At 56.7% G+C, this 15,845-nt stretch overlaps 1 protein-coding gene and 3 non-coding genes across 4 annotated transcripts; all 4 read left to right on the top strand.

The window, feature by feature from the left end:
* The first annotated feature begins 4 nt into the window (after positions 1–4).
* TUT1 (terminal uridylyl transferase 1, U6 snRNA-specific) lies at positions 5–3,465 on the top strand. Its single transcript, XM_065664792.1, has 9 exons — positions 5–356; positions 447–637; positions 715–918; positions 1,017–1,131; positions 1,208–1,547; positions 1,638–1,747; positions 1,822–1,944; positions 2,016–2,108; positions 2,181–3,465. Exons 1-9 carry the CDS (start codon positions 161–163, stop codon positions 3,263–3,265), a joined length of 2,457 nt encoding a protein of 818 aa, XP_065520864.1. The 5' UTR covers positions 5–160; the 3' UTR covers positions 3,266–3,465.
* A 238-nt stretch (positions 3,466–3,703) lies between these two features.
* On the top strand, positions 3,704–3,894 carry LOC136006728 (U2 spliceosomal RNA). Its single transcript, XR_010609244.1, has one exon. It is a non-coding gene; the product is annotated as a U2 spliceosomal RNA (small nuclear RNA).
* A 1,359-nt stretch (positions 3,895–5,253) lies between these two features.
* On the top strand, positions 5,254–5,444 carry LOC136006731 (U2 spliceosomal RNA). The gene has a single exon (XR_010609247.1). It is a non-coding gene; the product is annotated as a U2 spliceosomal RNA (small nuclear RNA).
* A 4,297-nt stretch (positions 5,445–9,741) lies between these two features.
* On the top strand, positions 9,742–9,932 carry LOC136006725 (U2 spliceosomal RNA). The gene has a single exon (XR_010609241.1). It is a non-coding gene; the product is annotated as a U2 spliceosomal RNA (small nuclear RNA).
* Positions 9,933–15,845: the final 5,913 nt, after the last annotated feature.

The raw sequence follows: 15,845 nt of genomic DNA, 5'->3' as shown, positions 1-15,845 counted from the left end.
GCTGCTGAGGGTTGTGTTTCCGGGGGAACTGGGAGCGGGAACGGAGCACTTACAGTGGGCACTCGCAGGGGGAAGCGAGGCGGAACGGACCACTTCCGGCGGAAGTTGCCCTGAGGGAGACGGGAGCGGGAGGGCGCCCGGTCCCGGTGCGGGCCCAGCCATGGACGCAGGCTCCGGTCCCGCCGCTGGCTCTGACCCCGCTTCCCCCGGGTCGGGCCCCACCACGGACGCAGGCACCGGTCCGGCCGCCGACCCGAGCCCGGAGCTGGGCTCCGACCCCTTGGCAGACCCCGACGTGGAGGCGCTGCCTCGGGGCGGGTTCCGCTGCCGCCTGTGCCAAGTGTCCGCTGCCAACCGTGAGTACCGGAGGCTCCGGGGTTGGGGATGGGGGCTCCGGGGCTCCGGCTGAGAGCGCTGCCAACTCCCCCCCCCCCCCCCCCGCGCAGGGCCGAGCCTAACGGAGCATCTGCGGGGCAAGAAGCACCGGCGGCTGCGGAGCCTGCGGGCCGAGCGCCGGGCACAGGAGCAGCGCAGCCTCTTTGTCAGCGGCTTTGCCCGCGGCACCTCGGGCGAGGAGCTCAGCGAGTACTTCGGGGCCTTCGGGGAGGTGGCGGCCGTCGTGATGGACAAGGAGAAGGTGGGGGCGAGCCACAGGGACCGGGAGGGGGGGCACAGGGATGGGGCTGATGGCGTGTCCCCCCCCCGCCGGTGCAGGGTGCCTATGCCATTGTGGAGCTGCAGGATGCTGCCAGCCGAGAGCGGGCGCTAGAGGAACCCCAGCACAGCCTGGCCGGGCACCGGCTCCGTGTCCGTCCCCGGGAGCAGAAGGTCTTTGCTTACGGCCCTGTAGGGCGCGGCAGCCACCGGGACCCCCTCAGCGCAGGGCAGCTGGAGCAGGCGCTGTGGCAGGCGTCCGATGTGAGTAGGGAAGGGGGGGAGTCTCCAGCAGGTTTTTGGGGGTCCCGGGATGGGGAGGGATGTGCTCCAGAACCCGTCGGTGACACCGGATACTGCAGGTGGACTCTCAGATGTCGCAGCTGGTGGGGCTGCTGGAGCTGAGCGAGGACGAGCGGCACGTGCGGCACCTCCTGGTCACGCTCTTCCAAGAGGTTTTCACTGAGTTCTTCCCTGGTGAGTCTCCTCCTCGTGCCCCGTGTGCCCATGTGCGAGCACAGGACACAGTCCCATCCTTCACACCCCCACCCAGGCTGCACCATTGTGCCCTTTGGCTCCTCCGTCAACGGCTTCGACACCCGTGGCTGCGACCTGGACCTGCTCCTGGACCTGGAGCCCACCAAGACCCTCCAGGCATCATCACAAGCTGCTCCCAAGGCTGGATCCGGCTCTGGCGCCGAGGATTCCATCCTGAGTGACATTGACCTGGCGGTAACGCCAGCGCCGGAGGTGCTGGAGCTGGTGGCGACGGTTCTGCGGCGCTGTGTGCCCGGTGTCCGCCGCGTCCGCACTGTCCCCACCGCCCGCCGCCCCGTCGTCAAGTTCTGCCACAAGCAGTCGGGACTGGCGGGGGACATTTCCATTGACAACAGGTCTGGGGGGGGTGCAGGGCTGGGGGAAGGGGTCGGTGTCACCCTCCTGGTGCTGTGTCCTTGTCCCGTGACACTTGTGTGTCCCCGCAGGCTGGCGCTGCTCAACACACGGTTCCTGCAGCTCTGCGCTGAGGCGGACAAGCGCGTGCGGCCGCTGGTGTACGCGGTGCGGCTGTGGGCCAAGCAGCAGGGCCTGGCTGGTGAGCGCGGGCAGGGAGCTCATGGCAGGGTGCATCGGTGGGCACGGAGCGGCTCTGACACCGTTTTCCCTCAGGAAACCCCGCTGGGGGAGGCCCCCTCCTCAACAACTATGCCCTGACGCTGCTGGTGCTGTTCTTCCTGCAGACACGCAGCCCTCCCGTGCTGCCAACCGTCGCACGGCTGCGGGACTTGGCAGGTAGGGGCCCTCTGTCCATCCCTCTGTCACCTTTTGCTTGTGGCTGTGCTCTCATGGCTGCTCTGCTCCAGGAGATGAGGATCGCACCGTTGTGTGTGGATGGGACTGCAGCTTCCCCTGGGATGTGGCACTGTTGGAGCCCAGCGCCAACACTGAGAGTTCCTGTGAGTGCTGGGCTGGGGGGAGTCGGGGGGACCCCCATAGCCTGGCATTGCCCTCACTGCTCCCTTCCACAGGCTCGCTGCTGGCTGAGTTCTTCCACACCTTTGGGGACTTTGACTTCCCAGGACAAGTGATTTCGCTGCGGGAAGGCCGAGCGCTGCCGCTGCCACCCCCTGCCCTCCCCGAGGCCAGTGAGGGGCTGAAGCTGGGCCCCTTCAACCTGCAGGACCCCTTTGAGCTGAGCCACAACGTGGCCGCCAACGTTAATGAGAAAACAGCGTCGCGCTTCGGGCGCTGCTGCCGCGACGCCGCCAAGTACTGCCGCAGCCTGCAGTACCGGCAGAAATCCAGCAAGGGCCGGGCCTGGGGGCTCACACGGCTCTTCCAGCCAGGAGCAGTGGAGCCGGGAGCAGGGAACGCCGGCGCTTTCCTCATCAACATTCCCTTGGGCTCCCCTGGAGGCTCCGAGCAGCTCGGCCGGGAGCCCCGTGGTCGCGGCCCATGGTTCTGGGAGGTCTGCGCTGCCATCGGCTTCGTGCTGAGGGACGTTCTCAAGTGCAGCTGCACTGCGGGGAAGCCACCGGGAGCTCGCAGGGAGGAGCTGGGGCTCTCACGGGACTCAGCGCTGCCGGAGGAGCTGCCAATGGGACCGGACACGGAGGAGGAGCCGCAGGCAGTGGGCTGCAAACGTCATGCTCCGGAGACACCCAATGGCACGGAGCTCCCCGGGGGGAAGCGACCGCGGACGAACAGCCCCGAGGAGACAGCGAATTGGAGCTGCACCGTGTGGCACCGTGTGTGGACGGGCCGACGCCGCGTCCGCCGGCAGCTGCAGCACAGTGATGGCCCTGAGGGACCGGACGGCGATGAGCTGGAGCTGGAGCAGAAGGTGTCAGAAGCCATCGTGCAGCAGGAGGGCAACGGGTGCCCGGCTGAGCCGCTGCTTTGCTTTGAGGCCAGCGCCCGGGTGGGGGGCACGCGGTGGGTGCTGCTGCGCCTACTCCCGTGCCCAGCCCCCCCCGGGCCTCTGTTCCGGGACTTTTTCCACTTCCTGCAGAGTTTTCTCCCTGCTGCAGTGCGGCGGCGACTGAGCCGGGGGTTGCGGGGGGATCCAGGCCCTCAGGATGAAGGGGATCAAGGGGAGTTTTCTACACCCTGATGTGTTTTTTTGCAGTAAAACATTTGTTTTGCAGCCGTGTCCCGTAGAGTTCACGTGGGGATTCCTGGGTGGAGGCTTTTTGGGGAGAGAAAAGGAAATAATGGAGAAATCCAGGAAACGGTGCGGGATGGCAAAGGGCGGGCTGTAGGACCCGTGGCTGCGGCGGAGGGAGTGGCATGCAAATATAGAATTAGAATATATGAGTGTAGGTGTGGCTATGCTAATTAACAGAGCCGTTCGCGAAGGGGATGCCGGGCGGCTCTGCTTGGCGAGGGTTCCTGAAGCTCGTGGGGAGTCGGTGCCCACGGAGCCGGGACGAGCGGTGCGGGACAACGCGAGGAACCGGAGCGGGGAACCGGAGGGGAGGGCGGAGTGGGGTGACCGTGACATTGCGGAGAGCGGCCGCGGTTGCCGCTTGCGGAGGGAGAGGGCTGTGGTATCGCTTCTCGGCCTTTTGGCTAAGATCAAGTGTAGTATCTGTTCTTATCAGTTTAATATCTGATACGTCCTCGATGAGAGGACTTTATATTAAACGGATTTTTGGGCGTGGGAGTCGGACTCGGAGCTTGCTCCATCCGCTCCGCGCATCGTCCCGGTATTGCAGCGCCTCCGGGCTCGGTGCACCCCTGCGGGGACCTGCTGCTGGTCAAAGACAGAGCAAAGCCATAGGGCAACGATGGGCTTATGAAGGTGTCCCAGTGCTGCGGTTGCTGCTGTTTCCGTCAGGGATAACTCGGTGACTCTCTCTGTGGGTAGAGCTCGTGTCCGGACCTCAACCCCTTCCATGGTCTTGAGACTAGAGCTGCAGCAGCTCCCATAGGAGCCGGACTGAGAGCATTGGGGCTGCTCAGCCTGGAGAGGAGAAGCTGCGAGGAGAGCTCAGAGCAGCTTCCAGGGGCTGAAGGGGACTGCAAGGATGCTGGGGAGGGACCTGCATCAGGGACTTGATAGGACAAGGGGTGATGGGTTCAAAATGGAACAGGGGAGATTTGGACTGTATTTAAGGAAGCTCTTCCCTAGGAGGGTGCTGAGGCGCTGGCACAGGGTGCCCAGAGGAGCTGTGGCTGCCCCATCCCTGGCAGTGTTCAAGGCCAGGTTGGACACAGGGACTTGGAGCAAGCTGCTCCAGTGGAAGGGGTCCCTGCCCATGGCAGGGGTTGGAACTGGATGAGCTCTAAGGTCCAAGACACCGACAACTCTTCATAACGCTTGGCTCTCTGTTTAGCCAAGATAAGAATCCCTGCTCCATAGACTCTGGTGTGCTGAGCTCCACCGTGCTCTTCCTCATCCCCAGCACCTTGGTCATCCCTGAGGGCAGCTGGAGCCACTGTGGTGGCTTCAGGGGAGCCCTCGCACCTCCTCGCTAGCCTCAGTCGCCTCATTAACTCCAACTCCCCACCCTCCTCTGGGATCAGTGGGCACTTTCACCCTTGCCTCCTCATGCCCACCCTGCAGGACCGGTTTCCTCCCCAAGGAATAATCTGGGGCATTCTGAAGCCATTTTGGGTGCAGGGTTGGGGCCAGCAGAGCTTCGGGGTGGGGGGGTGTGGAGCGGTGTTGGGAAAGGACTCAGAGCAGTTTTGGGGTGCAAAAGGGCAATTTTGGGGTCTGAGGTGGGAGCTCCCCCATTGCACGCCTCCAGCCGCATCCTTCATCCCCCTGCACGGCCTGGGGCACGGTGTGGGCGGGGCCATGCAAATCAGCGCTGTGAGGGGCATAGAAGGTGTGATGCAAATGAAGATCCCCAGTACCGCACAGGGGGCGGGGCTATGCTAATGAGACACCACGTGGGTCATAAAGGCTGCCGGGAGGCTCTGCAGCGGGCGGGTTCTCGGGGTTCACCCGGGTTCGGTGCCCGCGGGATGAGGACAACAGCGCGGGGCGGTGCGGGGAGAGCAGCGGGGAACGGGCCCTGGGGCGGAGCGGGGTGACCGTGATGTGAGTGAGTGCGGGCCCGCTTGGCCCGGGGGGCAGGGGGGGTGTCCGGCATCGCTTCTCGGCCTTTTGGCTAAGATCAAGTGTAGTATCTGTTCTTATCAGTTTAATATCTGATACGTCCTCGATGAGAGGACTTTATATTAAACGGATTTTTGGGCGTGGGAGTCGGCCCCGGAGCTTGCTCCATCCGCTCCGCGCATCGTCCCGGTATTGCAGCGCCTCCGGGCTCGGTGCACCCCTGCGGGGACCTGCTGCTGGTCAAAGACAGAGCCGAGCTCCGGGGGAGCTTTAGCGAGTGCGGGGATGCGCTCCTCATCCCGTCCTGGGCTGCGCTTGCTGCTGCTCCCCTCAGCCGTAACTCGGTCCCCGCTCTGTGGGCAGAGCCCGTGTCCCGTCCCCAGCCCCGTCCATGGTCTCCAGAGCAGGGGCTGCAGCAGCTCCCATAGGAGCCGGGCTGAGAGCATTGGGGCTGCTCAGCCTGGAGAGGAGAAGCTGCGAGGAGCGCTCAGAGCAGCTTCCAGGGGCTGAAGGGGGCTACGAGGACGCTGGGGAGGGACCCTCAGCAGGGACTGGAGCGGTGGCACAAGGGGCTCTCCTGGGTTCAGCAGCCGCAGTCATTTCCTCTCCTTCTCAGCAGCCGGTGCAGCGCTGCGGTTTTGGCTTTCGGCCTGGGCACGGCGCTGACAGCACCGATGGTTTCAGTTACTGCTCAAATGTTTGGTCTGGCCAAGGACTTTGTGAGCCTCGTGCTCTGCCAGGGAGGAGGGGAGGCCGGGAGGGAGCAGAGACCGGACACCTGACCCAAACTGACCAAAGAGGTATCCATACCACAGCACGTCATGCCCAGGAGGTAAGGGGGAGTGACCCGGAAGGGCTGGGGGAACTGCAGGGTTGGAGGAGGTATCGGTCGGTGCTCGGCTGGGGAGAGTGGGGCGAGTTATCTGTTGACTGGTGCTGAGGTGTTGTCTTCTCTTCCCTTGTTATTTCATTTATCATTATTGTTATTGGTGGTAGCAGTAGTGATTTGTGTGATACCTTAGTTACTAAACTGTTCTTATCCCAGCCCGTGGGAGTTGCATCCTTTTTGATTCTCCTCTCCGTCCCTCCATGAGCAGGGGGAGGGCAGGAAGGGGGGGAGTGAGTGGACGAGGTTTGTGGTTGGGTTTAAATCACGACAGTTCTTTTTTGGCGCCCAACGTGGGGCACGAAGGGTTGAGATAATGACGGAGATGATCAGATTAATAGTCGTCACAGTGCTGATTTATTGGCTCTCAAAGTTGTTTCTCTTGCTCTCAGAGTTTCAGAGTGTAGTGCATTACTTAGAGCCGGTATTCCCTGTGTTAGTGTTTATCAAGTGTGGGGCTTGGGCTGAGGTTTTTGTTTCACTGTACTTTATGGCAATGGCTTGTAACACGGGTGGGCTCCAGCAGCAGGGAGGCATGGCCGTGGCCGTGGATTTGTACCCGGCCGTCCCACTGCTCTTCACCGTCCTGGCCCTTGTCCTCGCCTCCGTCTTTGTGAGGCCGCGGGGAGCCGAGGGGGAGCGGCCCCGGGAGCCGGCGGCGGCCGAAGCGGCCCGGGAGAGCGGCCCCGGGGACCAGGCGGCGGCGGGAGCGGGGCCCGAGCCCGGGAAGGAGGCGGCTGCCGAGCCCCGCGGAGGAGCCGAGCCCCGCGGCCGAGCCCAGCCCCGCGGCGGCCGAGAGCGTCCCCCGGCAGCCGCCCGCCGAGCCCCGGGAGGATGCAGGAGCCCCGGCAGCATTTCCCAGCACGGCAGAGCAGGAAGAGCTGCACCCAGGAAGAGAGAAGCTGGTGGTGGGAGCGCCGGCAGGCACGGCAGCTGCACCAGCCCCAGGGACAAGCACAGCAGCGTCATTGGAGAGTTCTGAAGGGTCTGAATGGCCTGTGGGTACCCTTGGGACCTGCCTGCTGGTTGCGATGGGGATCAGCATGTTGGCACACACACAGAGGGTGTTCTACCCACGGCCGTTTTGTCTGATCTCAGAAGTTAAGCAGAGTCAGGTTTGCTTCTTGTCTGGGGTTAGACGACGGTATAGGAGGACCAGGAGATCTTCCCCAGGGCTGGACAGCCATGAGTGGCAGTGTGTGTGGGACAGTATGAGCGAGGATCTGGTCCACTGGGCCCCTCCAGTGCTTTGGAAGCATTGGAGATGGAAGGCAGCTCTATGGGGTCCCCAGCAACAAGCTGCAGAAACTGCTGAAGGGGACAGTGAATTATTTTGAGCCCGGTGGGCCCATGGCACTTCAGGCCATCAGGGCAGAGGTGCGACATAGAGATGGACTCATGATCGAGGGGTGGACTTAGCAATGGACACTATTGCCCAGGTTATTCACGAGTGTGTACACTGCACACAGCCTCTCCTGTTCTGAGAGACTGTAACAAGAGATGGAGCCTGACATCATGGACCAGATGGACTCAGCAGCATTATAGGTCCATGCACTAAGAAATGATCTTTTTCTCTGTGTACATGTAGATGTATATATATATATGTAAGAGTGATGGCATATTGAAGATGTGGGATCTGAGCATGACGTGAATGGTATGGAATAAGGGGTGGATAATGTCCTGGGTTGAGCAGCAGCAGTCATTTTTCTCCTTCTTAGGAGCTAGTGCAGTGCTGTGTTTTGATCTTTTGGCCTGGGAACAGAGCTGATAACGCCGATGTTTTCAGTTGCTGCTCGAATGTTTGGTCTGGCCAAGGACTTTCTGAGCCTCATGCTCTGCCAGGGAGGAGGGGAGGCCGGGAGGAAGCAGAGACAGGACACCTGACCCAAACTGGCCAAAGAGGTATCCATACCACAGCCTGTCATGCCCAGGATGTAATGGGGAGTTACCCGGAAGGGCTGGGGGACTGCAGGGTTGGAGGAGGTATCGGTCGGCGCTCGGCTGGGGGGAGTGGGGCGAGTTATCGGTCGGCTGGTGCTGAGGTGTTGTATTCTTTCCTCTTGTTATTTCCTTTATCATTATTATCATTGTTGGTAGCAGTAGTGATTTGTGTGATACCTTAGTTACTTAGCTGTTCTTGTCTCAACCCGTGGGAGTTGCATTCTTTTCTATTCTCCTTTCCATTCCTCCAGGAGCAGGGGGAGGGCAAGAAGTGGGGGGAGTGAGTGGACGAGGTTTGTGGTTGGGTTTAAACCACGACACCGGGATGTAACTGGGAGTTACCCGGAAGGGCTGGTTCACTGCGGGGTTGGACGAGGTGTCGGTCGGTGCTCGGTCGGGCTGGGTATCGGCGGGTGGTATCGTGTTCTCTTCCCTTGTTATTTCCCTTATCACCATTATCGTTGGTGGCAGCAGCAGTGATTTGTGTTACACCTCAGTTCCTGGACTGCTCTTATCTGAACCCGTGGGAGTTGCGTTCTTTCGATTCTCCTCCCCATCCCTGCGGGAGTGGGGGGAAGAACAGGGGGGGAATGAAAGAGAGGCTGCGTGGCTGATTCATGGCAGAGTGGGTTTAAACCACGACAGGGGTGATGGGTCCAAACTGGAACAGGGGAGATTTAGACCGGATTTAAGGAAGTTCTTCCTTGTGAGGGTGCTGAGGTGCTGGCACAGGGTGCCCCGAAGAGCTGTGGCTGCCCCATCCCTGGCCGTGCTCAAGACCAGGTTGGACACGGGGGCTTGGAGCAAGCTGCTCCAGTGGAAGGGGTCCCTGCCCATGGCAGGGGTTGGAACTGGATGAGGTCTAAGGTCCAAGACACCGACAACTCTTCATAACGCTTGGCTCTCTGTTTAGCCAAGATAAGAATCCCTGCTCCATAGACTCGGGTGTGCTGAGCTCCACCGTGCTCTTCCTCATCCCCAGCACCTTGGTCATCCCTGAGGGCAGCTGGAGCCGCTGTGGTGGCTTCAGGGGAGCCCTCTCACCTCCTCGTTAGCCTCAGTCGCCTCATTAACTCCAACTCCCCACCCTCCTCTGGGATCAGTGGGCACTTTCACCCTTGCCTCCTCATGCCCATCCTGCAGGACCGGTTTCCTCCCCAAGGAATAATCTGGGGCATTCTGAAGCCATTTGAGGTGCAGGGTTGGGGCCAGCAGAGCTCTGTGGTGGGGAGCAGTGTTGGGAAAGGGCTCAGAGCAGTTTTGGGGTGTAAAGGGGCAATTTTGGGGTCCGAGGTAGGAACTCCCCCATTGCGGTGCCTCTCAGGCGCATCCTTCATCCCACCCCCTGCGCGGCCTGGGGCAGGGTGTGGGCGTGGCCGACCAAATGGGCGGGCCCATGCAAATTAGCGTTGTGAGGGACGTATGCGGTGTGATGCAAATGAAGATCCCCAGTACCGCACAGGGGGCGGGGCTATGCTAATGAGACACCACGTGGATCATAAAGGCTGCCGGGAGGCTCTGCAGCGGGCGGGTTCTCGGGGTTCACCCCGGTTCGGTGCCCGCGGGATGAGGAGAACAGCGCGGGGCGGTGCGGGGAGAGCAGCGGGGAACGGGCCCTGGGGGCGGAGCGGGGTGACCGTGATGTGAGTGAGTGCGGGCCCGCTTGGCCCGGGGGGTAGGGGAGGTGTCCGGCATCGCTTCTCGGCCTTTTGGCTAAGATCGAGTGTAGTATCTGTTCTTATCAGTTTAATATCTGATACGTCCTCGATGAGAGGACTTTATATTAAACGGATTTTTGGGCGTGGGAGTCGGCCCCGGAGCTTGCTCCATCCGCTCCGCGCATCGTCCCGGTATTGCAGCGCCTCCGGGCTCGGTGCACCCCTGCGGGGACCTGCTGCTGGTCAAAGACAGAGCCGAGCTCCGGGGGAGCTTCAGCGAGTGCGGGGATGCGCTCCTCATCCCGTCCCGGGGCTGCGCCTGCTGCTGCTCCCGTCAGCCGTAACTCGGTCCCCGCTCTGTGGGCAGAGCCCGTGTCCCGTCCCCAGCCCCGTCCATGGTCTCCAGAGCAGGGGCTGCAGCAGCTCCCATAGGAGCCGGGCTGAGAGCGTTGGGGCTGCTCAGCCTGGAGAGGAGAAGCTGCGAGGAGCGCTCAGAGCAGCATCCAGGGGCTGAAGGGGGCTACGAGGACGCTGGGGACGGACCCTCAGCAGGGACTGGAGCGGTGGCACAAGGGGCTCTCCTGGGTTCAGCAGCCGCAGTCATTTCCTCTCCTTCTCAGCAGCCGGTGCAGCGCTGCGGTTTTGGCTTTCGGCCTGGGCACGGCGCTGACAGCACCGATGGTTTCAGTTACTGCTCAAATGTTTGGTCTGGCCAAGGACTTTGTGAGCCTCGTGCTCTGCCAGGGAGGAGGGGAGGCCGGGAGGAAGCAGAGACCGGACACCTGACCCAAACTGACCAATGTGGGGGATCGGCTTGTTGAAAAAGACCACGTAGACATGCTGCAGCTGGCGGAACAAGAATGTGGTAAAGACCACGATCAACAGATCTAGGGCCAAGATGAGGACAGAACAATGTATCATCACCAAGGACACAACATCCCTGGTAAGTCCAGGGGAAACCCGCGGCGAGCAAAGAATGTCCAAGATACACACAGAACAAAGAACTCTAACACTTTAACCAATTACATTGTATCTAGCAAAATATGTATAACCTGATTATAAACCATATAAATATGTGTTAGGACTTGCAATAAACGAAGCTTGCTGTGAACTCGTATTGAGTCATCCAAGTCTTCCTTTCACAACAAATGGTGACCCCGACGTGATACTTGTTTTCGCTTGAATGGTGAAAACTGGCACTTGGCTCCGATTTTGCCCCGGAGGGTCAAAGCTGCGCATCGCGCAAAGGACAGCCGTACAGATAGGATCTGGGCGCCGTCGGACCTGCAGTGGCTGCATCGGCAGCGTTGCACCAAGGAGGAGGAGCAGCCGAAGCCTCCTAGGGCAACGGAGCGCGAGCACTTTAAAAGGGGGTATGGAGAGGCAAGCTGCCCTAAATTTATTAAATTGCTTTTTAGAAAAGCGCAGTATTAAGGAGAAGGAGTTAATCCAGGGGGTTGGAGAAGCCTTTGAGCTTGGGGCTTGGGAAAAAATCGCTAAGGAAGAAGTCTCTTGTTTTATGGATGTTTTCAGTCCTTAAGGTGAAGGGAGCAACCTTTAAAGAGACAGACTTAAATTTGATGTTGAAATGGTCGAAGTCGCAGTATCCAGAGACTGATGAGTCTACCGTATCTGAGATCTCTTTGTGGGATGGTGCACGAGTTAAGTTGTGGGACGCAGCCACAAAAGGCAGTGACACTGTGAGACATTTGTCATTTGGAGAGCTATATTAGAGACGTTAAAGTCAAAAAGTGAGATCGTGGAACCCAGTGCCCCCCCCACCCCGGCCACCCCTGAGCCTCTGCCAGTTGCTGACGCGGCTGCAAAGACTGAGGACAGAGATGAAGACAGTCTTTTGACCCGGACCCTATTGACCCCAAGAAGGAGCCTGTGCGTGCTCATCAGGCTGCTGTTGCTGCTTCTGAAGTTCTGACGCCTGTTAATTCTGATGCTGACCTGGATGATCCTTTTGACATGGAGCCGGAAAAGAAGCCTGATTTATATCCCCCAGATCCTCATAATAAATGGGCAGCTGTAAAGGGGGAAGCGAGATGGGTGTGGGATGCAGATGTATTGTATGCTCTCCCTGTGATGTATGTGCTGGATCAAGACCCGCGGTGGGAAGATCTCTCATATGCCCTTATCAGGGATATCGGGCAGGCTGTGACGGACCGTGGACTTGGGGTCCCATATACAACTCATCTGATACAGTCTGTCTGTGATACTCATGTACTAGAAGTTGACAAATATGTCTATGATTCTATTGATGCTTGGAAACCTTTGTAGATATTGCCGGCCACTTCTTCTGACGTAGGCTGGCCACCTGTGTCAGAATGAGTGTGCATTTTGGTCAGTATAAAAGCCCAAGCCTCATGCGATGTGGGGGAGGCAGAGCCTCTGTGGGGACGCTCGCTAGTGCTGAGCCTGCCACCTCACACTGCGATGATGCTTGTTGGAGCTGGTTTCCTGATAGTCTTCACAGAGTCCTTGTGCCACGTTCTGTATGTGGGACTGTGTAGTGGAAGTAATGATTGTCTGGATTTTGTGTTTCAAATATTGTAGTTGTGTGAAGTGTGCTTGTGGGATCCCATATGCATACGTATGTGTGTGTGTGTAATGAAGGCAGATGGTGTTCTATATATATTTTTTTTGTTGTTGTTATCGTGTTCATGTAAAAGTTTTTAACAGGTAGTGGTTTAACATTTCAGGCAAGAAAGAGTTAATGCAAAAGTGTGGTTGCTGACAGGTATTTATGGTTGCTGCTGAAGCAGGCAGGCAGCTGTAGCTGCTGCCGAGCAGGCTGCTGTTTGTAGCCGTGCAAAGCAGAGTGAACAACTTTAGGAAAAAGGTAAAGTTGCAGAGCACAGGTAGACAAATGCGAATCCATGTGATAGATCAGAAATATTCAGAGAGAGGCTCTGTCAAACAATGATTTTGATTATTCGCAGATGTTGCAGGAGAATATTTTCGCCTTTCCTGTTAAGTACCAGTTTAACCCTCAAGGTCAGGAAATAAATGCTGAAATGTCTCCACTAAACTGGAAATTGCTATCTCAGTTAAGACAAACGGTTTCTTCTACAGGCGTTCAGTCTGAACCCACTAGGCAAACGTTGTCATATATTTGGGGAACAGATTTGCTGTTATATTAAAAGTATTGTGAAATTAATCCTCGCCCCTTCGCGGTTGTTGTTATGAAACATGTATTGGCAGGAAACCTGTCAAGAGGCGGTTACAATTCAGCGAGGCCAGGGAGATCCCCTGATTGGGGTGCAGTTGCAACACCTGATGGAAATTGGACAGTTCTCCGCTAAGAAGACTCAAGTGATTCTGGGTAGGTCCAGAATTGTTAAAAGAATCTATGAGACTAGCCTTGCGAACTCTATCACAGATTAAAGATACTACTACAACTCCTACCTACATGAAAGTGACACAGAAAAAGGATGAGCCCTTCAGTACCTTTGTGGATAGGGTAGCTGATACTGTAAGGAAGTCAAGTACTCCAGAATACATACATAATATTTTACTGCGTCAATATACAATACAGAACTATAATGATGCTGTGAGGCAGATATTTGTTCAGTTCCCTGCAAATGCCACTGTAGAAGAAATGTTAGAACGTATGACATGAGTACCTATGGGGCATCAGACAATGTTGGTTGAAACAGTAAAAGCAGTGGGTGGGAGAGGCAATTCAGAAAGGTCATTCGCAAGTATTAGCGGCCTTGGCACCCTTACAAGCCACCGGTATGGTCAAGGGTCCTCAATGTTTTAGATGTGGCCAAAATGGGCACATGAGAAAAGATTGCCACCACTCGGTTTGGTGCCCTAATTGACAAATGGATAACCATTGTGCTGCTGCCTGTCGACACAAACAGAACCGGCTGGGAAACAGGCAGTGGAGCGCCAAGACCCGTAGCACGATGATCCCAAGCATGGGTCCTACAGCCCCTGCGCCTCAACGTGTGTACGCAGCAAGTCAAACTCCATTGCCTTGCAAATAGCCACCACCGACAGCCTCGGAATGGGCTTGACAACCACAGTAAATACTACCTTATATGATAAGACCGTGTCATTGCTCTCTACCGGAATATATGGTCCTTTGACTTTAAATAATAAGCCTATAGGAGCCTTGTTGCTGGAGAGATCATCATCCGCGTTGAAAAGACTATTCATTGTTCCAGGTATCATCAATGCTAATTATATAGAACCCTTGTGAATACCATCCAAATAACTAAGACCGGCTGCTACAAAAACTCCAGTAACGGCATCTCCGAGCGAGTATGTGGACCCTGACTCACAGACCCGGAAGGAGCGTCGCTTGCACCGAACGCTACAACCACTAATAGAAAAACTTAACTCCTTAATCAACACAGAACTTTCGTTGAACACGGTCGCCCTCCTAGATCCGGTCCATGGCCACAGGCATACAGTAGTACAACTAAGACTAATAATACAACAAATACTTCAATAACTCTGTAGTTTTTGCCATCAATATAACCCTACAATAAAATTGTATTATAATGGTTATCAATCTATAAGACATCTTCGCCAAAGTTGGCTGAAACAAAAACTTTTTGTATAGTCTGTCAAATTGTCCTTTATATAACCCGCTTATAGCGCTTCGGAAATATTTAGCTAATTTTAGAAGTACGAATTTTGAATTACTCGAGTTATTTGAAAATCGAGGTTCGCTTCATAGAGCTACATATACGTTTGCTTTACAAGCTGCTTCGCCGTTATAGGTCTCATAAGAAATTTATTGTTCTGTTGTACTTTACAATGTTATTCTACTTATTTACAACAACTCCTGACTCAATCCTTATTCCTTCTTAAAGAAAAACGGGGGAATTGTGGGGGATCGGCTTGTTGAGAAAGACCACGTAGACATGCTGCAGCTGGCGGAACAAGAATGTGGTAAAGACCACGATCAACAGATCTAGGGCCAAGATGAGGACAGAACAATGTATCATCGCCAAGGACACAACATCCCTGGTAAGTCCAGGGGAAACCCGCGGCGAGCAATGAATGTCCGAGATACACACAGAACAAAGAACTCTAACACTTTAACCAATTACATTGTATCTAGCAAAATATGTATAACCTGATTATAAACCATATAAGTATGTGTTAGGACTTGCAATAAACGAAGCTTGCTGTTAACTCGTATTGAGTCGTCCAAGTCTTCCTTTCATGACAGACCAAAGAGGTATTCCATAGCACAGCACGTCATGCCCGGGATGTAACTGGGAGTGTCGTGGTTTAAACCCAACCACAAACCTCGTCCACTCACTCCCCCCCCTTCTTGCCCTCCCCCTGCTCCTGGAGGGACGGAGAGGAGAATCGAAAAGAATGCAACTCCCACGGCTTGAGACAAGAACAGTTCAGTAACTAAGGTATCACACAAATCACTGCTGCTACCACCAATGATAATAATGATAAAGGAAATGACAAGAGGAAAGAGTACAACACCTCAGCACCAGCTGACCACTAACTCGCCCCACTCCCCCCAGCCAAGCACTGACCGACACCTCGTCCAACCCCGCAGTGAACCAGCCCTTCCGGGTAACTCCCAGTTACCTCCTGGGCATGACGCGCTGTGCTATGGAATCCCTCTTTGTTCAGTTTGGGTCAGGTGTCCGGTCTCTGCTTCCTCCCGGCCTCCCCTCCTCCCTGGCAGAGCACGAGGTTCACAAAGTCCTTGGCCAGACCAAACATTTGAGCAGCAACTGAAAACATCGGCGTTATCAGCTCTGTTCCCAGGCCAACAAATGAAAACACAGCACTGCACTAGCTACTAAGAAGGAGAAAAATGACTGCTACTGCTGAACCCAGGACAGGGAGTTACCCGGAAGGGCTGGTTCACTGCGGGGTTGGACGAGGTGTCGGTCAGTGCTCGGTCGGGCTGGGTATCGGCGGGTGGTATCATGTTCTCTTCCCTTGTTATTTCCCTTATCATCTTTACCGTTGGTGGCAGCAGCAGTGATTTGTGTTACACCTCAGTTCCTGGACTGCTCTTATCTGAACCCGTGGGAGTTGCGTTCTTTCGATTCTCCTCCCCATCCCTGCGGGAGTGGGGGGAAGAACAGGGAGGGAATGAAAGAGAGGCTGCGTGGCTGATTCATGGCAGAGTGGGTTTAAA

This window comes from Lathamus discolor, unplaced genomic scaffold, assembly GCF_037157495.1.
Source record: "Lathamus discolor isolate bLatDis1 unplaced genomic scaffold, bLatDis1.hap1 Scaffold_59, whole genome shotgun sequence".
Classification (NCBI taxonomy): Eukaryota; Metazoa; Chordata; class Aves; order Psittaciformes; family Psittacidae; genus Lathamus; species Lathamus discolor.
Note: the sequence above shows the minus strand (reverse complement) of the source record. Positions and strands in the feature narration are given on the sequence as shown.